This window comes from Marmota marmota, unplaced genomic scaffold (assembly GCF_001458135.2).
Source record: "Marmota marmota marmota unplaced genomic scaffold, marMar, whole genome shotgun sequence".
NCBI lineage: Eukaryota > Metazoa > Chordata > Mammalia > Rodentia > Sciuridae > Marmota > Marmota marmota.
In genome coordinates this window covers 44,749,474-44,767,019 of record NW_026000229.1, presented here as the reverse complement: position 1 = coordinate 44,767,019, position 17,546 = coordinate 44,749,474, and the positions used below count along the sequence as shown (strand labels likewise).

Here is a 17,546-nt window from a genome sequence, read left to right as displayed (position 1 = left end):
CTACCATTCCATATTTAATAATCCTACTGAGACTTGATTCCATCGCCCATAGTGGGAGCAGAGAGCTATGTCAGTAAGGAAGCAGCCTCCCAGTTACAGGGCAGACCAACCATGTGGATCAGTTTTCCTGCCAGAGGATGAGCTGAGGACACATGAGTCCTTTCTGTTCAGCATCTTTTCAAGGAAGAAAAGAAGGCCCCTAGAAACAAATAAGGAATACTAATTAGATTTAAGAAATTAGATCTCTGTCCTAGAGATATTAATATATAAAAAAGCAAAGGAAAGGTAAGTAACAGTAGGATATCCAGAAAAGCCCTCTTGATGCCAAGTCCAGGCTTGTGTAGATGGAATGAATAAAGTGATCTGATCATGCGAAAACTCTGTTTGGGGCCCCTATCACAACCTAAATATCTGTTGCCAAGTGGAAGCCGGGAGCCAAGTTAAGGTGAGAGGCAGGGTCAAGTACCTAGATCCAGACTGTGGAACTACCCCTACCTACTTTCACAACATCTTGCCCTATCTAGCAGCAAAGGTGTTCATGTAGAAGAAGGGCACATTGAGAGCATTCTCCAACAAAAGAAACCTTTATTTTATTCCATACAACAACTTCCAAAGGTTCTTCCAACTATGGAACCACCTGCAACCTGGTCAATCCGACCTCCCGCCTCCCTCACCAATCACTTTTGCAGAACATAATAGCACTGGGCTGAGGCTGATTCTCCACTGTGAGCAGCAGCAGTGAAATCTACTCTGGGGCACCCACCTCTGGGACTGGCAGGTGGGTCAGGATGATCCCTCTGCTTCCTACTGGCTACGACGTCGTTTCTTTCTTCTGCCTGTGACAAAACTGTCACGCCGCCTTTTACGAGGCTGTGAGGGTCGCACAGCTCCCAGAGCCAGGGGTTTCTCCCCAGAGACCCCAAGTTGAGTTCCTGATTGGGGTCTCTTTTCAGCAGCAGCTGGACCTCCAACTACAGCCCGCTTCCCAGACTTGACAGGATATGGAGCTTGGCTAAGGCCTCTTTCCTCAGTGGAGGGGTAGGATGCTCTTTGGATGGACCGACTTCCTGAGGCTTGGCAAGGACTGAGGGGAGGCCCTCTCGGAGACAGGCTTAGTTTTGAGGCCAAGAGGTAGGCAAAGTTAGAGAGCCCCTCATCTTCCTCATCTTCCCCCTCCTCCTTTTCCCCTCCTTTTATCACATCTGAGGTGTGTGTTTTACTCATAGGAGAGGTTTCTCTCAAGACTAAAGCATCCCTGGTTCCCCATCTAGGGGAAGAGCTCTGAAGGCCCTGGTGAGGAGATGTTGATTGGGAGGCCCTCAGTGTCAAGGTGTCTTGATTGCTTTGTAAAGGAACAAGGTCGTTCAGCTTAGACAAACCCTTGTCTTCCCTGCCCACTCCTTGAGGATCATCAGAAGTAAAATTTATAGGACAGGTATCCTTGCTGACCCCTAGTTGGAGGTTACAGTTATCTCTAACATTTAGTATGTTTTTATGTTCTGTGGTTTCCAACAGAGGAGAAAAGAGATTTCCTCTGCTCCCTGCCTCTTGGCTGCCCTCCGGGAAGGAGGAAGCATCCTGGGTCCCTAGAATAATGGGATTGCCTTGACATGCAGGCATCAGGGTTTCTTTGGAAGACCCCAATGTGGAGGTACCAACTCTGCTTTCCAGCAGTGGAGAACAACCTTCAGCCCAGAGATCACTGTCCTGTATTGTCTCAGGGATCTGTTCTCTATTGGGTCCCAAGACTGGGCTATTGGCCCTCAGAGGTACTGACAAGCTGCAGTAGTTTCTCTTTTCTAGGGCAGCTGTGGCATCTGTCTCTCCACAGGGAACCACACTGCTCCCCACATCCCTAGGCACCGTGGTTTCTCCAGAATCCAGAGAAATGCTGTTCCCGGAGCCCAGTTCCTGATGCTCAGTTATACATTCCCCATCTTTGTAGCTCTCTATGACTTCTTCAATTTGTAAGGGCAACTCCAAGCCTACAGCATCCATCTCACTGCTCAGCCACAGTCCTGGGCTAAGAGAGGTCCTGTCCCTGTCCCCAGCTGCTCCAGGGGAAGGTTTTTGATCACAGTTCTGAACCATGGGAGGACCTCTGTCATCTCTGCACATGGTTCCTGAGGAGCCTTCCCGGAGTGCTGCTGAAGGCTCTTTCCCTTGAGGAAGCACTTCAAGTTCCCCCATCTGTTGTACTGTCTGCAGCCCCAGACCCTGCTTTTCTAACCCTTGTCCTTGTGGAGGAGCTGGCTTTTCAAGCTCAACATCCAAACTAGGAGCTTTCTTGGGCTGGGGGCCTTCCTGCCAGCAAAGGGGCAAAGCCTCTGAAGTCCTGTCAGCTGCCAAGCAGTGCCCAGGGGACCTAGCACCTCCCAGGTGGCCCTCCTGATGTGGTGACAGTTGGTTTATGACCTTCCTAGACCCTTTTCTCTCCATACCCAAGAGTGCCTGAGTTCCCTGTGAAGCCCCAAGTTCTACCTGCAGGTCCCAACTCGAGGATGGCAGAGTGTTCCCCTCCCTGCGCATTCCCCTTAGACCATCTAGAGCTCGCTGCTGCCCACCATGCATTTCTCTTGCCTGCTTTCCTGAAGAAACAGCTTTTCCAAGGCAAACAGTACCCCGCTGTGGCCCAGATGAGGTCCGAGGCCTCCCACCCCCACCTTCATCCTTATCAGAAACAGAATGGCTCGAGACCAACTGAGCTGCACTGTAATTTGGAGGCGTCTCCACATCCTCCTGTTCCAAGGCCAAGAGTCGCTTCTGGACCAGCTGAAAGAGAATGGACAAATACCAGTTCTATACATAGTTGTGAGAAGAGGTGGCTGAGTGGGTGGTAGCGACGGTATTTGGGCAGAACAGGGAAGAAAAGCTTGTGGCTCAAGTGATGGTATCAAAGACATAACTGCGGCTCTTCCTACCTTCTCATGTCTTATTCTCATGCTTGGATCCCTTACTCTCTCATTTCCTGTGTTTCCACAGTCCTTTAACTATTCTGCACCTAAAGCCCAATCCTGAAGCTGTTCTAAGAAAAAATCTTGAAAACATCTTGTTCTAATACTCCCTACCTCCCAGGTTTACCTGGGCAAGAGTGAGTCCTTCTTCTTGTTCCAGCTCCTCCATTAAGGCTAAAGGATCTCTCTCCTGTTCTGGAGACAGCAGATCTGCCATAAATTGAGGGTGAATAATGGCCTCCACCTGGAGAATAGAAGGAACAATGATGTGAATCCTTGATGAAGTAACCTGTGAGCCAAAGATCTCCAGAGACAAGGCCATGACTACCACCAGTTAAAGAATAAAGCCTACCTTCTGCTTAGACAGAACCCCAAATGGTTGGTATCCCATCATGCCCACCCCTGGGACCTACTAGAAAGCAGCCCAGCCCACCTTGGAGACAAAGATCTCCTGAGAACACAGCTCATCGATGTAGCTCAGGAGACTTGGATCTGGATACATTGCTTCTTCCTCCTGTTGCTCCTCCTGTTTTCCATCCGACTCCCCAGTGGCCAAGTGATTCCCCTCCAGCCCTTCCATGATGTCAATATACTCTCTCACAGCTTCTGGTGGAATCTCCTTGGGTGCCTCAGGAACTGGAGGCCTTTGGGGTTTGCGCTGCCGCCGGCGGGGAGCCCGTGCCTTGGAGGCTGCCTTCTTTGGAATGTACACTAGGGGTGGGAAGTGGTACAGGTTGTGCACTAGGGGAATGGGAAGTGGCAAGGAAGCCTTGGCCTCTACCTCCCAATTCTATTTGTAAGGGCAGCAATCTGGGTACATTGAAATGATTCCAGGCTGGATCAAACCATCCTGAAAAAGTACAGACCATGGGAGAAGATTTAAAAGCCAGAGGCTATGAGAGAGAGTCACAGTATTGGAACTCTTTCCCCATTTCTTAGGCAGATAAGGTACAATGGAGTTCATCTGCAGTCTAGATGAGAGAATAATTAGTTTATGTGACTGAGATCAATACCTAATTCAGGACAAGGGCAATCTGAAACCCAGCTTCTTGAGGGGGCATTCTGTTTGGGATATAAAATACACTTCCTAGAAAGAGTGGCAGGAGCAAAGGCCGTGCTTCCCTAATCCATAGCCGATTTCTGTATGCCTCCCTTCAAGCCTTGGGCTCATTTCTACTATTGGCATTGGGCAGCCTTACCTGGCTGCTGGCAAACCTCAGGGACTGGTGGCCCTGGAGGATCAGATTTCAAAGGGGCTGCAGGAGGCAATCCCTGGGCACCATTCATCAGTTGTGCATTCTGTATCTGCAGCTCCTCTTCTGCCTCAAATTCCATGAACCTGTTTTGAAGAGGGTGACTAAGGTACAGGTGGTGTGGAGGAGACCCAGCCCATTAGGAATCCAGATACCAGGCAGCAACCAAGCATGGCCAAGAAAGGAAGTGCCCTCATTTAGGCAAAGTCTTGCCTATGTCAAATCACCCAGGGAGAAGCTGCTCATAGGCATCCTAGTAATGGTTCTGGGGTAACCTTGTGAGATCACTACATCATCCCTTTACCTACAGTGTTCACTTAGGAAGTTTGTTAAGGAAATGAATGAACTAGAGCTTATAAACCTCCAGGACAGAACAATAATAGCCTTTACTTTTTTTCTATATCCATCTCTCCCAGCTGCACAGATTTTATACAGTAATACTAAATACAGGCTTGTTGAATTAAATCAGGCCTATGCAACAGCCTGCTGGGACCTCACAAGTGGGCCCCTTTTTAAGGCCTTACCTCCCCCACCCATTCCACAATCCTAGAAAATGGCAGAATTCCTGAATCAGGACCCTGGTTGCAATTCAAGGCAGGTTCCATCAGGAAGCAATGCTGAGATCCAGGAACCTTGAAGCTGGGACTGAGGCCTTGGAAGACTAAATCTAGGAAATATGGGTGAAGACAGGAGAGAAGGTAGAAGCTAAGCTTGGAAGAAAGGCTTCATTTGCTTTGTTTTCTGAGATGGAGTCTTGCTAGTTGCCTAGCTGGTCCCAAACTCCTGGATTCAAGTTATCCTCCCACTTCAGCCTCCCAAGTAAGTATGTGGGACGACAGGCATGCACCACATGCCCAGCAAGTTTTGGGGTTTTTTGTTTGTTTTGGTACCAAGGATTTAACCCAGGGGTGCTCAACCACTGAGCCATATCCCCAGTCCTTTTTTATATTTTATTTAGAGACCAGATCTCACTGAGTTACTAAGTGCCTTGCTAATCTGCTGGGGCTGGCTTTGAACATGTGATCCTCCTGCCTTGGCCTCCCGGGTTGCTGGGATTACAGGTATGTGCCACTGAGGCCAGCTAAGAGTTTTTTTGTTTTGTTTTGTTTTGGGGGGTTTTGTTTGTTTGTTTGTTTGTTTAACCAAGGATGTCCTAGACAAATGGTAAGAGCCAAGCACCCTGGCTTCCCCTAACCAAACTCTTCAGAACTAGTCCCTCCCTGGGATGAAGAGGAAAGGATTTTCTGTGCCACTATTTCCAAAAGAAAGGTGGTCCCAAAGTCCTATATCACAGCCACTTGATACTTGGACAGCTGAGAAAACCTACCCAGTAGGGTTCACCTCCTCATTACTAAGTCCCTTGAGCATGAAATTTTTACACATATTGGGCTCCAATCCCATCCTAAGACCTTCAATATGAATGTCCGTAAATAGACTCAAGATCTGAAATTGCGGGGAGGGGATGATGCTTTCAAGAGAACATAGGTAGAATAGAAAAATCCACAGAATCAAGGTGGAGGGAGAAGCAAGGATCCACGGGACTCATATCCTAGCCTATGCTCCCCTGTTAATAATCTCTGCCACACCTAGACACAGGCACTCTCCATTGCCCCACCACTCTCGGCCACACAGTCCCCTCAAGAGAATGAAATTTAGACTCACTTTTCCGCCATTTCATAAAAGATCATCCGGTCGAAGTTGCTGGTGTGCTCCCACTCCTGCACAGCCCTCGGCAGTCCCTCCTCCAGTGTCATGGTAGGCTTCAGGCGGGCCAGAGAGCGAAGCACTGGGCTAAAACCCCCATTGGGTCAGTCGCATTCCAAAAGTCGGTCCCCTGCACACCTCAGTCCATATCCCCTGCCCCTCATCAAATCCAGCATGACCCTCAGGCCCTGCCATGTCCCACTTCTGATGAGATTTCCAGAATCCCAACCTCCCATCTAGTCCTATATTCACCTCTCTTCCCACTGAGATTTGTAAATCAAAATAAAATAGATTCTTCTCCCCACCTTTTGAATCAACCAAGGCAACTACCCCTAATTCTCACAGTGCTGTCTTCAACTAAATGTTACAAAGAAAATATTTTGTGTTTCTAAATGAATGATACTCACTATAAAGTATGCTTAACTCTCCCTGTCCAGAGCCTCTTGCATTTTGAAAGACATTCACTAATCCAAATGAATCTCTACCTAAAGGATGTTTGATATCTTTCTTCATTGGTTTTTTCAGACAACTTCAGACCTTCCAATATAATATTAGACCCTCACTTTGTGAAGGCTCTTGAACCCTTTCTGATCCAGAAGAGAGTGAGAGCCCAGACTAAAGTAAGGATTTCATCTTTGCCTCTCTAGTTTTCCTTTGAGTCCTCAAACATTATTGTGCATCGGAGTCACCTGAGGAAGCTTGTTAACATGGATTGCAGCGCCCCATGATCCCAGAACTGGGCATTTAACCAGCTTCCCAGGTAACTGTTGTAGAGGGTCCCTGAACATGGACAGCAGAAGTTGGATAGGACCAAAAGTGAACCGATCCCAAGCAAACTTTGAAAACCCAGAATGGCTCAAGATTTATAAATTCCACCTGGTAGCTTCCGAGAGAAAACTCTGAACTTGAAATAGAAGGAAATCAATAAACTAGCTTATCTAGGACTCCAAGTTGAAGGGAGAGATTCTTTTAGGAATTATGGCACTGGAAGAGTAACTAAGTTTGTTCAAAGTCCAGTAAGTAAGATGGGGTATGTGTTATATAGTGGTTTGCATAAATTGAGAAAGACAGCCAGTGTGGTTGGGAAGGAGGAAAAATTCCCCAGATGACTAATGACTGCTTTATAAACTAAACAGCTTATGACCCCAGGCTCCTTGGCCAAACATATGCTCACTCTTAAGCAAGGACACTTTGGTTTTTTGTGAGCTCTTTTCCTCTTTTAGATTGCCTTTTTATAATAATAATAGTTACTATCTAATAATGCACTCTCTGTGCCAGGCACTCTGCCAAGCACTTTTCATTTTCTCAGCAACCTTCTGAGGTAGGTACAATTATCCCCTTTTTAGATGAGAAAACTGGGGGCAAAGGTGTGAAATGTCCTTCCCATGATCACAAATCTGTGAAGCCTAGCAAACTCCGCATCCTATCTCAATTTGACTTCTGAGTATAATGGTATAGTGGGGGAATGGCACACACAAGAGTCCTTTGCTTGGCAGAGCACTGACCTCCTCCCCCTACAGGAATGAGTCAGAGCCCAGCACTCCTCATTCCCGCTGGTTTGTATAGTACAATTCAATGTTGAAGGGCAGTGAGATAGACCCAGAGGACCCTGATACTTGGAGAGAAAGACCTAAGCTCCAATCACTGCTCCTTGCTTTCTGGACAAGAAACATGTCTCTAAGCCGAGGATTACCATAAAAATGCTTGCCTGAACACACATGAAAGAAGACATCTGAAAGCTTGTTGTAAACTGGGAAGAGGGTAAAGAGGCTGATTTTTACTGTTTTTTTCCTTCTCAAGCATCTCCTCACTCTCATGTCCTAACCCCTAGCCTAACCCCCTATGTTCATCCCAAAGTCCTCCTTATTTAAAAGCCCTAGGATAATTCATCTCAGGTTTCCTCACTTACATAAGAAAGCAGGAAAGAGCTTCTACATCAGGACTTTGGGATTCGTGCCTCCGGGCCAAGGCCTTGTAGCGCTGCCAGCGTCGGAAATTCTCATAAACGCCCTTGGAAGTATAGGCCAGGTCACCTAGTGAGGGCTTCTGGGTGGATGCAGAACCTGCTTCCCCAAGTGCCCCTTGAGGCCCTGGCCAAGCCTTTTCTGGAGGCACAATAGGGGCCAGTTGGGCAGCTGGTGGTGGAGCCTGAGGAAGGCCTGGGGGACCCTCCTGGCTCACCCCAACAGCTTCAGTGGGCAGGATGGGCTTCATATTAGAAGCTGTAATGTACTGGGCAGGAGGACCCTCAGAGCCCCCACAGGGAGCACCTGAGGGAATCCAACTGAGGGCTGTCTGAGTAAGGATGAAGTTCTGAGTTTGAGAGGGCTCAGCTGGTCCCCCTTCTGCCTTGACTTTGACAATGACCTTCCCAGTCGCAGTCCCAGCCCCACTGGGGCCACAGCTGGCTTCTCCAGTCACCAACAGCGGGCTGGGGAAAGCAGAGAGCACCAGAGGGTTGCCTGGAGAGAATGCAGAAGTCAGGGAGGGCTGTGGAGATGGCTCTCAGAGTGGCTGGTCTGGTGGGCCAGGAGTAGGTGGGGGAAAGGGAAGCGCAGTAAAAGGAGATAGGGCAGCACCAGGTTTCATAGTCACATCTGGTCCCGGAAGTGGAGATGCTGTTGAGACAAAGAAAAAGAGAGAATGAAGTAGGACAAAGGAGGCCAGAAGTTAGGCCATCTGAGAACCCCTAAAGAATAAGAATCAGAGCACTGCTGGTGATGTGGCTCAGTGATAGTGCCACTTGCTTAGCATGCATGAGACTCTGGGTTCAAAATCTAGCACCACAAAAAAAAAAAAAAATCAGAGAACTGATTCTCAACAGGTGAAGGAAGAGATATGGATGAATTTGTGCAGCTTGCTTCCTAAAATCACTTGGTCCCCTAAGTGATTTTTTGGGCGGGGTACTAGGGATTGAAACCAGAGGTGCTTTACCACTGAGCCATATCCTCAGCCCTTTTTATTTTTTTACTTTGAGACAGGGTCTCACTAAGTTGCCTGGGTCTCCATAAAGTTGCTGAGGCTGGCCTCGAACTTGTGATCCTCCTGCCTTAGTCTCCCAAGTTGCTGGGATTTCAGTCCCCAAATTATTTTGATGTTCTTATTCCCAGTTGAGAATTACTGAACTAGAGAAGTTGCTTTCTTTCAACAAGGCACACAGACCCCTGTCTGCCAGGAAAAGGCAAGCCCAAACCATCACTACCTCTGAGAGCTTCTTTAGGAACATTCCTGGCAGACCTTCCCTGCGAGTCCCATATGCTATTTACTAAGACAAGGATCTGAGTTGACACCTGTGCAGTAAAGAAACTAGTCGGAGAAAACTTCTGGCTCCTCCCACAGAGCCCTTAAGAAGGAAGTGGTTCCAAAAAGATTATTGGCCCAACCTCTCCTCCTTTTCCTTTTCCTGATGTTCCTTACAATCTCCTTCACTTCCTTTCCTAATCTAAAGCAACAGAAGAAAGATGCAATCTATGATGAGGAGCACTGACTCTAGGACTCATGAAGTTCAGGTCCTATAGCACATCCTGCCCAGCATACACCATTCCCACCAACTCCAAACAAGACATTCAAACCTCCTGCTCCCAGCTGCTCTGTGGAAGTGTAGTTCCCAGAAGGAGATGTGTGGATTGGATGTTTGGTTCCCAGAAATTTTGTTACATAACAGTCAGGGATAACTAGAGAGGATTAAATAAGGGCCAAGAAATGGAGAGGGGAGGGCAGTAGGGGGAAGGAGGTATCTAGAGCTGTAAGTAATATGCTGGACACATTAAAATATGGTGATGCAGACTATCTGTAGTTCTTCTATTTAGAGCTCCTAATATCAGAAACTTAGGGCACAACAGGAACATGATATTGAGTCTGTGCTAAGGACAATTGAAGTCCAGAACACAGGTTCTGCAGAGGAGAAGCCATGTGGACTCCAGTCAAGGAAACCAGGGATAAGCACACAAATGTGTACTGAATTAATATGACCTATACCTTCTGGAACTTTTAATAATAATAATAATAGAACATAAGTAGCCTAATTTCAAGTTACTCTCCTCCCCTTCTTTTTTTTTAATATTTATTTTTTAGTTGTAGTTGGACACAATACCTTTATTTATTTATTTTTATGTGGTGCTGAGGATCAAACCCAGTGCCTCACATGTGCTAGACAAGTGTTCTACCCCTGAGCCATAACCCCAGCCCCCTCCTCCCCTTCTTACAAAGAATACTTCAACAACAAACCAACAACCCTCCAATTCTGCTTCTTGACCAGGAAGTAGAAATGGATATGAGCAAACTTAGATTCAAACTCATCTTAGCCATACAGCAGGAGGCCAAGACCTGCCATGAAGTACCAACCACAATGAAATAGGTGTAAGGCCTGAGTTCCACACAGGTAGACACACCAAGAGTATCTCAGGGAAGCCTCAGCTTTCACCATGGCTGAAGTGACCCACCTCCTCTGGCCCTGACAAATCAATAAAGACTGCACCCTGAGCTGAAAGAGAAGCCACCTCCGGGGATGGAAGGAATTGTAAAGCTCTGAGCAGGGGCAGTTATATACCTTCCAGCCCCAATTTCAGGAGTATGTATTCCTATAGTGGATAACACCTCTGAACAGTTTTTTAGCTAATTCTCCCTGCTCTAATTCCTTCTACCCCCACACCCACCCACATACACACACACCTATCATCCCACTTCCCGTCATGACATAAAGAGAAACCCTAGCTCTATTCTCTCAAGGTAAGATTCTAGATTGGGCTCCAGTTGCCTAAAGAAGATACAGGAACTTGGGCCTTTCCCTGGATCTTCTCTGTGCCACTGCTGCTGCACATGGCTCTGCCCTCACCATACAGATACATGTTGAAGTGGTCCCTCTTCAGAGAATCAAGCTGTTAACTAACTGCCATCCATTCCCTATACTCAGAATGTTTCCTCTGAGGAGCCTTGATTCACCTCCAAGGAGGCCCTCTTCCTTCCTCAGTCCCTAGTCTTAATGGCAAAATCTTCTTCCCTAGCCTTTGGTGGCAGCAGGGGTGGGGAGGTGTTAGTATCTCATGTAGCTCCAGATCAGCCTAAAGAGCTGGTCCCCAGATGAAGGGGCAAATTTGAATCCCCAAGGATGTTAGCCTATGGAAGGGATCCTCCCCCACCACCTGAAACTTACCTCCATCTGAAGCCATCTCCCAGGTTTGGGCACTAACTGTGTCTGTCTAGAAGCCTCCAGAATGAGACAGGTCCAGGTCCCAGAGAGTGACTGGCACCAACAGATACACAGGTATCCAAGGAAGGGAGGGCAAAGATTTGATCAAAATAGAACTAGAATCTAGGACTCAAGTATTCTGCAGTGGGGGAAGGGGAGGGAGTTGTGGGGTGGAGTGGGGGCAGGGAGATATTCCACAAAGGGTTCTAGTAAGTAGCAAAAATTAGAACTTCCTCCAAACTAGAATTGGCAACACATTGATGTGTACCTCTTTAGGGCAATTTGAAATATCCCTTCTCAAATGCCAAACACAGTGCAGTTTACCTTTCAACTGTGTGTACTTCAATTCTTCACCAACATATCTAATTCTATGCCCTTCAGTCCCACCCAGTTCTGTAACTGATTTCCTATTAATAGCAGGTTGGGATAAGCCCTTGGCTTAATTCAAGGATGACTATAGTTTCTCAACCAATTCGAAGCACATACTCTGAAAATTAAAGGATCAAGGGAACTAATTGTTTAAAATTAGACTTGTCTCAAATGATTCAGGGTGTTCCTTCAACTCCCGTGAACATATTACTTTCTTGAAAGCTGCCCTGTAGTCCCCAAACACCCATTACTAAAGGTCTGCAGTCCACAGACACCACAGCCTTAATAAAACCAAGTAGACTAAAACTGCAAGTCCAGAAAGTACTTCTTTTTGTTAAATTACTGCTCTCCCCTCAACACAGTGTTTGAATTTGGTGTGTGTGGGGGGGACTCTTTACCACTGAACTACATTCCCAATTGTCTCCTCTCCCCCACCTTTTTTTTTTAAAAAAAGAACCTAGCTAGCTAAATTGCCAACGCTGTCCTGGAACTTGTGATTGTCTTGCCTCAGTCTCAGTCGTTGCAATTATATGCATGCACCACCGCACCCCGATTTCCTTTGTTTTGCTTTATTTTTACAGTTTTTATATAGGTAGCACATTAGCATGGTTCAAAAGTCAACTGTGCAAAATGAATATACCTCAAGGTCTTCTGCCCACTACTTTCCCCTGTAACCAAGTTCTCTATCCCAAAGGAAACCAATATCTTCTGTTTCTTGTGAATCTTTGCAAAGATATTTTACGCAACTACAAGCAAATGCGAACTCTATTCTTTAGCCCGGTGCAGTGGCGCATGCCTACAGCCTATAATCTCAGCGACTCTGAACACTGAAGCAGGAGGATCTCAAAATTGAAGTCAGCCTGGGCAATTTAGTGAGACCCTGTCTCAATATAAAAATAATAATAATAATAATAATAATAATAATAATAATAAATTTTTTTTTTCAGTTTTTTCTGGTTACAAAATCAACATGTCCCAACGTCTTTGCCATCATCTCTGAAATGACAACTTGGTTCCAATTTTTATTTCTTTAGAATCCTATAAGAAGAATTTCTACATTCTTTTAAAAGTTTGATATACTACTAGAACGGACACTATAATTCATTACTCACCACTATAAGAACGCTGATTTTGCGGTAAAGAGGCCTGAGTTTGAATCTTGGTTCGACTACTAGAACATCACCAACTTCATAAAATAACTTTACGCTCTCTTCACTTTGCAGAATATCGAATACCCATCATGCACTCTTTACCGCCAATACTTTGAAATGAAGCAGAGGAACCGGATGTAAAAGTGGGATCTTTTTTCTTCCCTAGGGTTAAAAGGATTCTGAATCCCAGAGCCCTTGTTTCTCTAGACACTAGCAAGGCACTGCCTCTGAAATGGGTGTGCATCTTTAGATAAAGACAGGACTACACACAGCAATATTCAGTTCACATCCATCCCTACCTCTCTCTCAAACGACTACTAGTACCTGGCACACAGTGGGCACACTTTATGGGTCTTAGAAAGCCTGCAAGGTTGCAACTGGCGTCACAGGCCAAATCCTGCACCACTGTGCCCTCTTCTGGCCTGTTGAATATAAGGCAAAAAAATGGACTACATTTCCCGGCATCCCTCGGGGCAGTCTTCCGGCTACACAGGAAGGAAATTGACAGACACGTGTTGCAGACGGACTTGGAGCCTCAGGTTTAAACGTGGTCATGTTTCTCCAGTATTATCTCAATGAGCAAGGAGATCGAGTCTACACATTGAAGGTAAGAAGAGGAAACGTTGTAAGTGGGCATGACGAGAAGCATTTTTCGTAAGTGGGAAGAGCGGTTGAGGCCAGCCTCCGAGCTGCCTGTCTGGGTGCGGGGTACCAGAAAGTCTGGCACCGAGGCGCGGTAGAAACGCAGTGCTCAGCTTCTCCATCTGACCGTCGTGTTTCGGTGCTGCTCTCTCCAAGTCCCATCACTCTTTTGTGTGTGTGCTGGGGATTGAACTCAGGGCCTTGTGCATGCGAAGCAAGCACTCTGTCAATTGAGCTGTATCCCCAGGGTTACTTCATCACTCTTGTATTGAGATCATTTTCCTTTTTCCTCGAGTAGAAATTTGACCCTATGGGACAACAGACCTGCTCAGCCCATCCTGCTCGGTTCTCCCCGGACGACAAATACTCGCGACACCGAATCACCATCAAGAAACGGTTCAAGGTGCTCATGACTCAGCAACCGCGCCCTGTTCTCTGAGGGTCCCTTAAATTTCATGTTTCGTCTGTCGCCTGCTCTGTTTCGAAGAATCCGTAACCCAACCACCCATGCCCTTTGGAATCCAGTCTCCTCCGATTGCCTTTAATCATGCTTGTTTGAGGCCATCATGGTGGCATCCTCTTTAAAGGGAACACGTTTTTCATATTTTGAATTATTGCCACGTTATTAAAGATAAAATGATTTGAAAGAGCTCATTTTCTGTTTTGTTGAAGAAAAGATTGGTAATTTTTATTTTTAATGCGAGGAGGATGAGGGAGAGACTACCACTGGTAGTTACAAAAGACCACTTGAAAGAAAAATTTCAGTTATTGCCTGTAACGGTAGTGCAGTGTTCAGTGAATGACAGGACAGTTTGGGGATGGAGAAGAGGTTGAGAAAGACTCCCAGAAATGTCAGTATTCACTGAAAAATATCCAAGTAATTTCTTGCTCCTTTAACATGTTTAGATTCAAACTGAGTTTTTAAAAAATATAATATTTAGACGTATTTTAGAGTGAAGGCAGTCAGTTGGAAGTCAGGCCACTCATATTATTCACCTCTCTTTGTATAACTTTGATAATGTTACCTAACCTATTTAGTTCTCTTTTTCTCTATTTTCTAAGTTCTCTCCCAGCTTTGAAATTGAAAGGGTTTGGTAGTGGATCTTAATGTATCTACAGTGTTTGTCCAGTTGATATAAATAGGAATGACATTAAACATATTTGTTCTCCCTCTGGACATACTCCTAGGTTTAGTTCTCTCTAGTTGTTTTTTTACACACACCTACCTTTAGTTTCTCTTTGGCAGCTAGGAACTATGTGGAACTTCCCACATATTTTAATTTAAAAGATGAAGTGTCAGAGATTCAAGCAGGGATTTTTGTTTTTCAAACTACTGTTGGGGCTTAATTTTTAAAAGAGTGCTAGAAGTTTCTTAGGACTTGAACTTCAATCATGGAGCAATTTTTTTTATCATATTAATTCATATTAGAGTGATAGGTAAAATATTATATGGACAGTCAAGAAATGTTAGTTTGCTTATTCCTATCCTCAAGTTAATCAACTATTTCCCAGTCTTTTCATTCCTGGCTTTTGATACTGGATCTGAATACATTTGCTTAATGCCACTGATTTTAAATTGCTTTGTGGAGATTGTATTGTAATTCTGCAATCTTTTTCAACCACTTAAAGCTCCAGAAGCAGATGTAACTTAAATTAGCACACATGTCATTTATGAAGACTAACCTTGGAAAGGAGTAGATGTGTTTGTCTTGGACTCTGCTGAATAACCATTCAGGCAAAAAAAAAAAAAAGTTCCGGATATTTGTTGAGTGCTGATGGGAAATAGAAAAAAATCTATGGATTTGGACCATGACTAACAGAAGACATGATTTTCAAGTACAAGAATGGTGAAATGAGATATTTGTCTCTGTCTGCAATTTTATTTCTTAGCTGGTTCATTTACAGGGTTTTTAGCATTTCATGTGAGAGATTTAAAATTAATCTTATCCTGTTAAAGGGATAAAGAAGTGTTAGCCAGACATGATGGTGTACTCCTATAATCCCAGAAACTCAGGAGGCTGAGGCAGGAGGCACAAGTTTCAGGCCAGCCCGGGCAACTTAGATCTTGTCTCAAAATTTAAAAAAAGAAAAAGAAAAAAAAAGAAATTGCTGGGGATGTTGCTCAGTGGTAGAGAAACCCTATTTTTGTTTTGGTTTTGGGTTTTTTGGAGGGGCTACTGGGGATTGAACTCAGGGGCACTCAACCACTGAGCCACACCCCCAGTCCTTTTTTTTTTTTTTTTTGTATTTTAGCTAGAGACAGGGTCTCACTGAGTTGCTTAGCACTTGCTTTTGGTGAGGCTGGCTTTGAACTTGTGATCCTCCTACCTCAGCTTCCTAAGCTGCTGGGGTTACAGGTGATGCTTGTGCCACTGCACCCAGCAAGCCCTGGGTTTAATCCTCAGGATCACAAAAACAAAAAAAGAAGTGTTAAAGACTGCAGATGACTAGAAAAAGGATCTGCAGTGGAAGTTTTTAACAACTAAAGTTAATAGGTAAATTCTGCCAGTTTTTTTTTCAATATTGAATGCAGTCCAAATTGTCTTTTCTGGTATCCAGGATTGAACCCAGTAGTACCTCACAGGTTAGGCAAATGCTCTACTACTGAACNGTATGCATAAAGCTCTGGGTTCAATCCTCAGTTTTGTTAATTAAAAAAAAAAAAAAAAGAGTCCCCTGGGTATTAACATGAGATTTATGGATTTTTTTTTTCTTTTGCTGTACTGGGGATTGAACCCAGGAGTGCTCTACTACTGAGCTACATCCTCAGCCCTTTTTATTTTTATTTTTTAAAAATTTGAGACACTGTCTCTGTGTTGCTCAGGCAGTCCTGGAATTTGTAATACTCCTGCCTCAGCCTCAGAATAACTGGAATTACAGCCTTGCCCAGCCAAGCCTTATTTATAGATCTTGATTAGTGCTGGTTAGAGGTAAGCAGGTTGAAATGCAAGTAGGCTATGATAAAGAAAAAAAAATTGAGTATAAAAATCCAGCATTTCAAACCGGGCAATGTGGCCATTCCTATAATCCCAGAAGCTGGGGAGGCTTAGACTGGACGATAGCAAATTCAAGGCTAGCCTCAGCAGTTTAGCAAGACCCCGTCTCAAAATAAAAAAGGCTGGGGATGTGCTTGGTGGTTAAGCACCGCTGGATTCAGTTCCCGGTACCAAGGAAGGCAAAGATCCAGCATTCCTTTATAAAAGAAAGTCTAGGAGGTTTGCATCAGCAATAATGGGCCTGAGGAAAAAATATGATCCATCTGGGAGATGGATTTCTTGCTTCCTCAAGTAAGAAAGCTGTATGCCTAAATTAAAAATCAGGCTCTGTAAAGAATTGAGTTTGAGGAAATTTTTATCCCCCTACTCCCCATCCTGTGCTGCGGCATAGCAGGCAAGCGCTGTACCACCAAACTAAGCCCTAGCCCCAGGTTTAGATTTTAAATAAGAATTTATCTTTTTGTTACCAGATTCTTTTTAACTAGATTTTGGACTTAGTCATTTTATAAAACGGAATTTCCAGGGTCAGGTCTTAAAGCAGACACTACTTAAATATTTACACTTATAAGGAGCAAGAACCCAGGCAAAGCAGGGGGCTAGTTTCTGAAGTTTAGACGTTTTGATCAAAGTTATAGAAAAAATTCAAAACATTGATGAACCAATATTTATTAAGTCGCCATTTATGCATTAAGTAAACAAGAAAAATATTCCAGAGACAGTAAATGTGATAGGACAAACATTGGGAATTGATTCAAGAGAAAATATCTCAATGATTTTTCTAAAGACGTATGTTTTAATAAAATTTTAAATCTGACCAGTAGATGAACATAGAAAGTTTTGAATAGTAGGACGGAAACATGGGGGCGGGGCAGGGGCGGCGATGAAGCATACAGAATTGTGTAAATGTGATACAGTGTTTTAGAAAGATCTCTACATATCCAGGCATGAAGGTGCACGCCTGTAATCTCAGCGAATTGGTCTCAAGTTAGAAGCCAGCCTGAGATGTAGCTCAGTAATAGGGCACTCCTGGGTTCAATCCCAAGTATAAAAGAAAGAACTCTCCCTAAAAGTTACAATGAGGGTCACCTAAGAATAGGTACTGGGAGGCTTAAGTGTAAGGATTCACAAATGATTGTCAGAGACGCTCTTAGAAAAGAGAAATAGCTCTTGGACCTGAGTCTGAGGGCCCTCGCCTGCTTCTCTGAGGTCTCAGGAGCGAGTGTGCACCTCAGTGACCCGCAGGAAGGCAGGCGTAACTTCCCCCGCACGCCTCGAGGGCGGCGGACTGC

General features: G+C 44.9%; 2 protein-coding genes across 2 annotated transcripts; one reads left to right on the top strand and one right to left on the bottom strand.

Moving 5' to 3' along the window:
• Positions 1-804: 804 nt before the first annotated feature.
• Positions 805-12,262, bottom strand: Nutm1 (NUT midline carcinoma family member 1). The gene is given in 9 exon segments (XM_015480255.2): positions 805-2,772; positions 3,082-3,198; positions 3,388-3,665; positions 4,154-4,293; positions 5,870-5,998; positions 7,821-8,529; positions 11,064-11,084; positions 11,087-11,153; positions 12,233-12,262. Coding segments are annotated over 9 exon segments (3,459 nt in total).
• An 803-nt stretch (positions 12,263-13,065) lies between these two features.
• Nop10 (NOP10 ribonucleoprotein) lies at positions 13,066-13,910 on the top strand. Its single transcript, XM_015480254.2, has 2 exons — positions 13,066-13,226; positions 13,560-13,910. Exons 1-2 carry the CDS (start codon positions 13,173-13,175, stop codon positions 13,698-13,700), a joined length of 195 nt encoding a protein of 64 aa, XP_015335740.1. The 5' UTR covers positions 13,066-13,172; the 3' UTR covers positions 13,701-13,910.
• The last annotated feature ends 3,636 nt before the right edge of the window (positions 13,911-17,546 follow it).

Coding starts and splice junctions, on each gene's coding strand:
- Nop10 (XM_015480254.2), top strand. CDS start 13,173: ATGTTTCTCCAGTATTATCTCAATGAGCAAGGAGATCGAGTCTACACA. Junction 13,227..13,559: donor ATCGAGTCTACACATTGAAG/GTAAGAAGAGGA, acceptor TTCCTCGAGTAG/AAATTTGACCCTATGGGACA.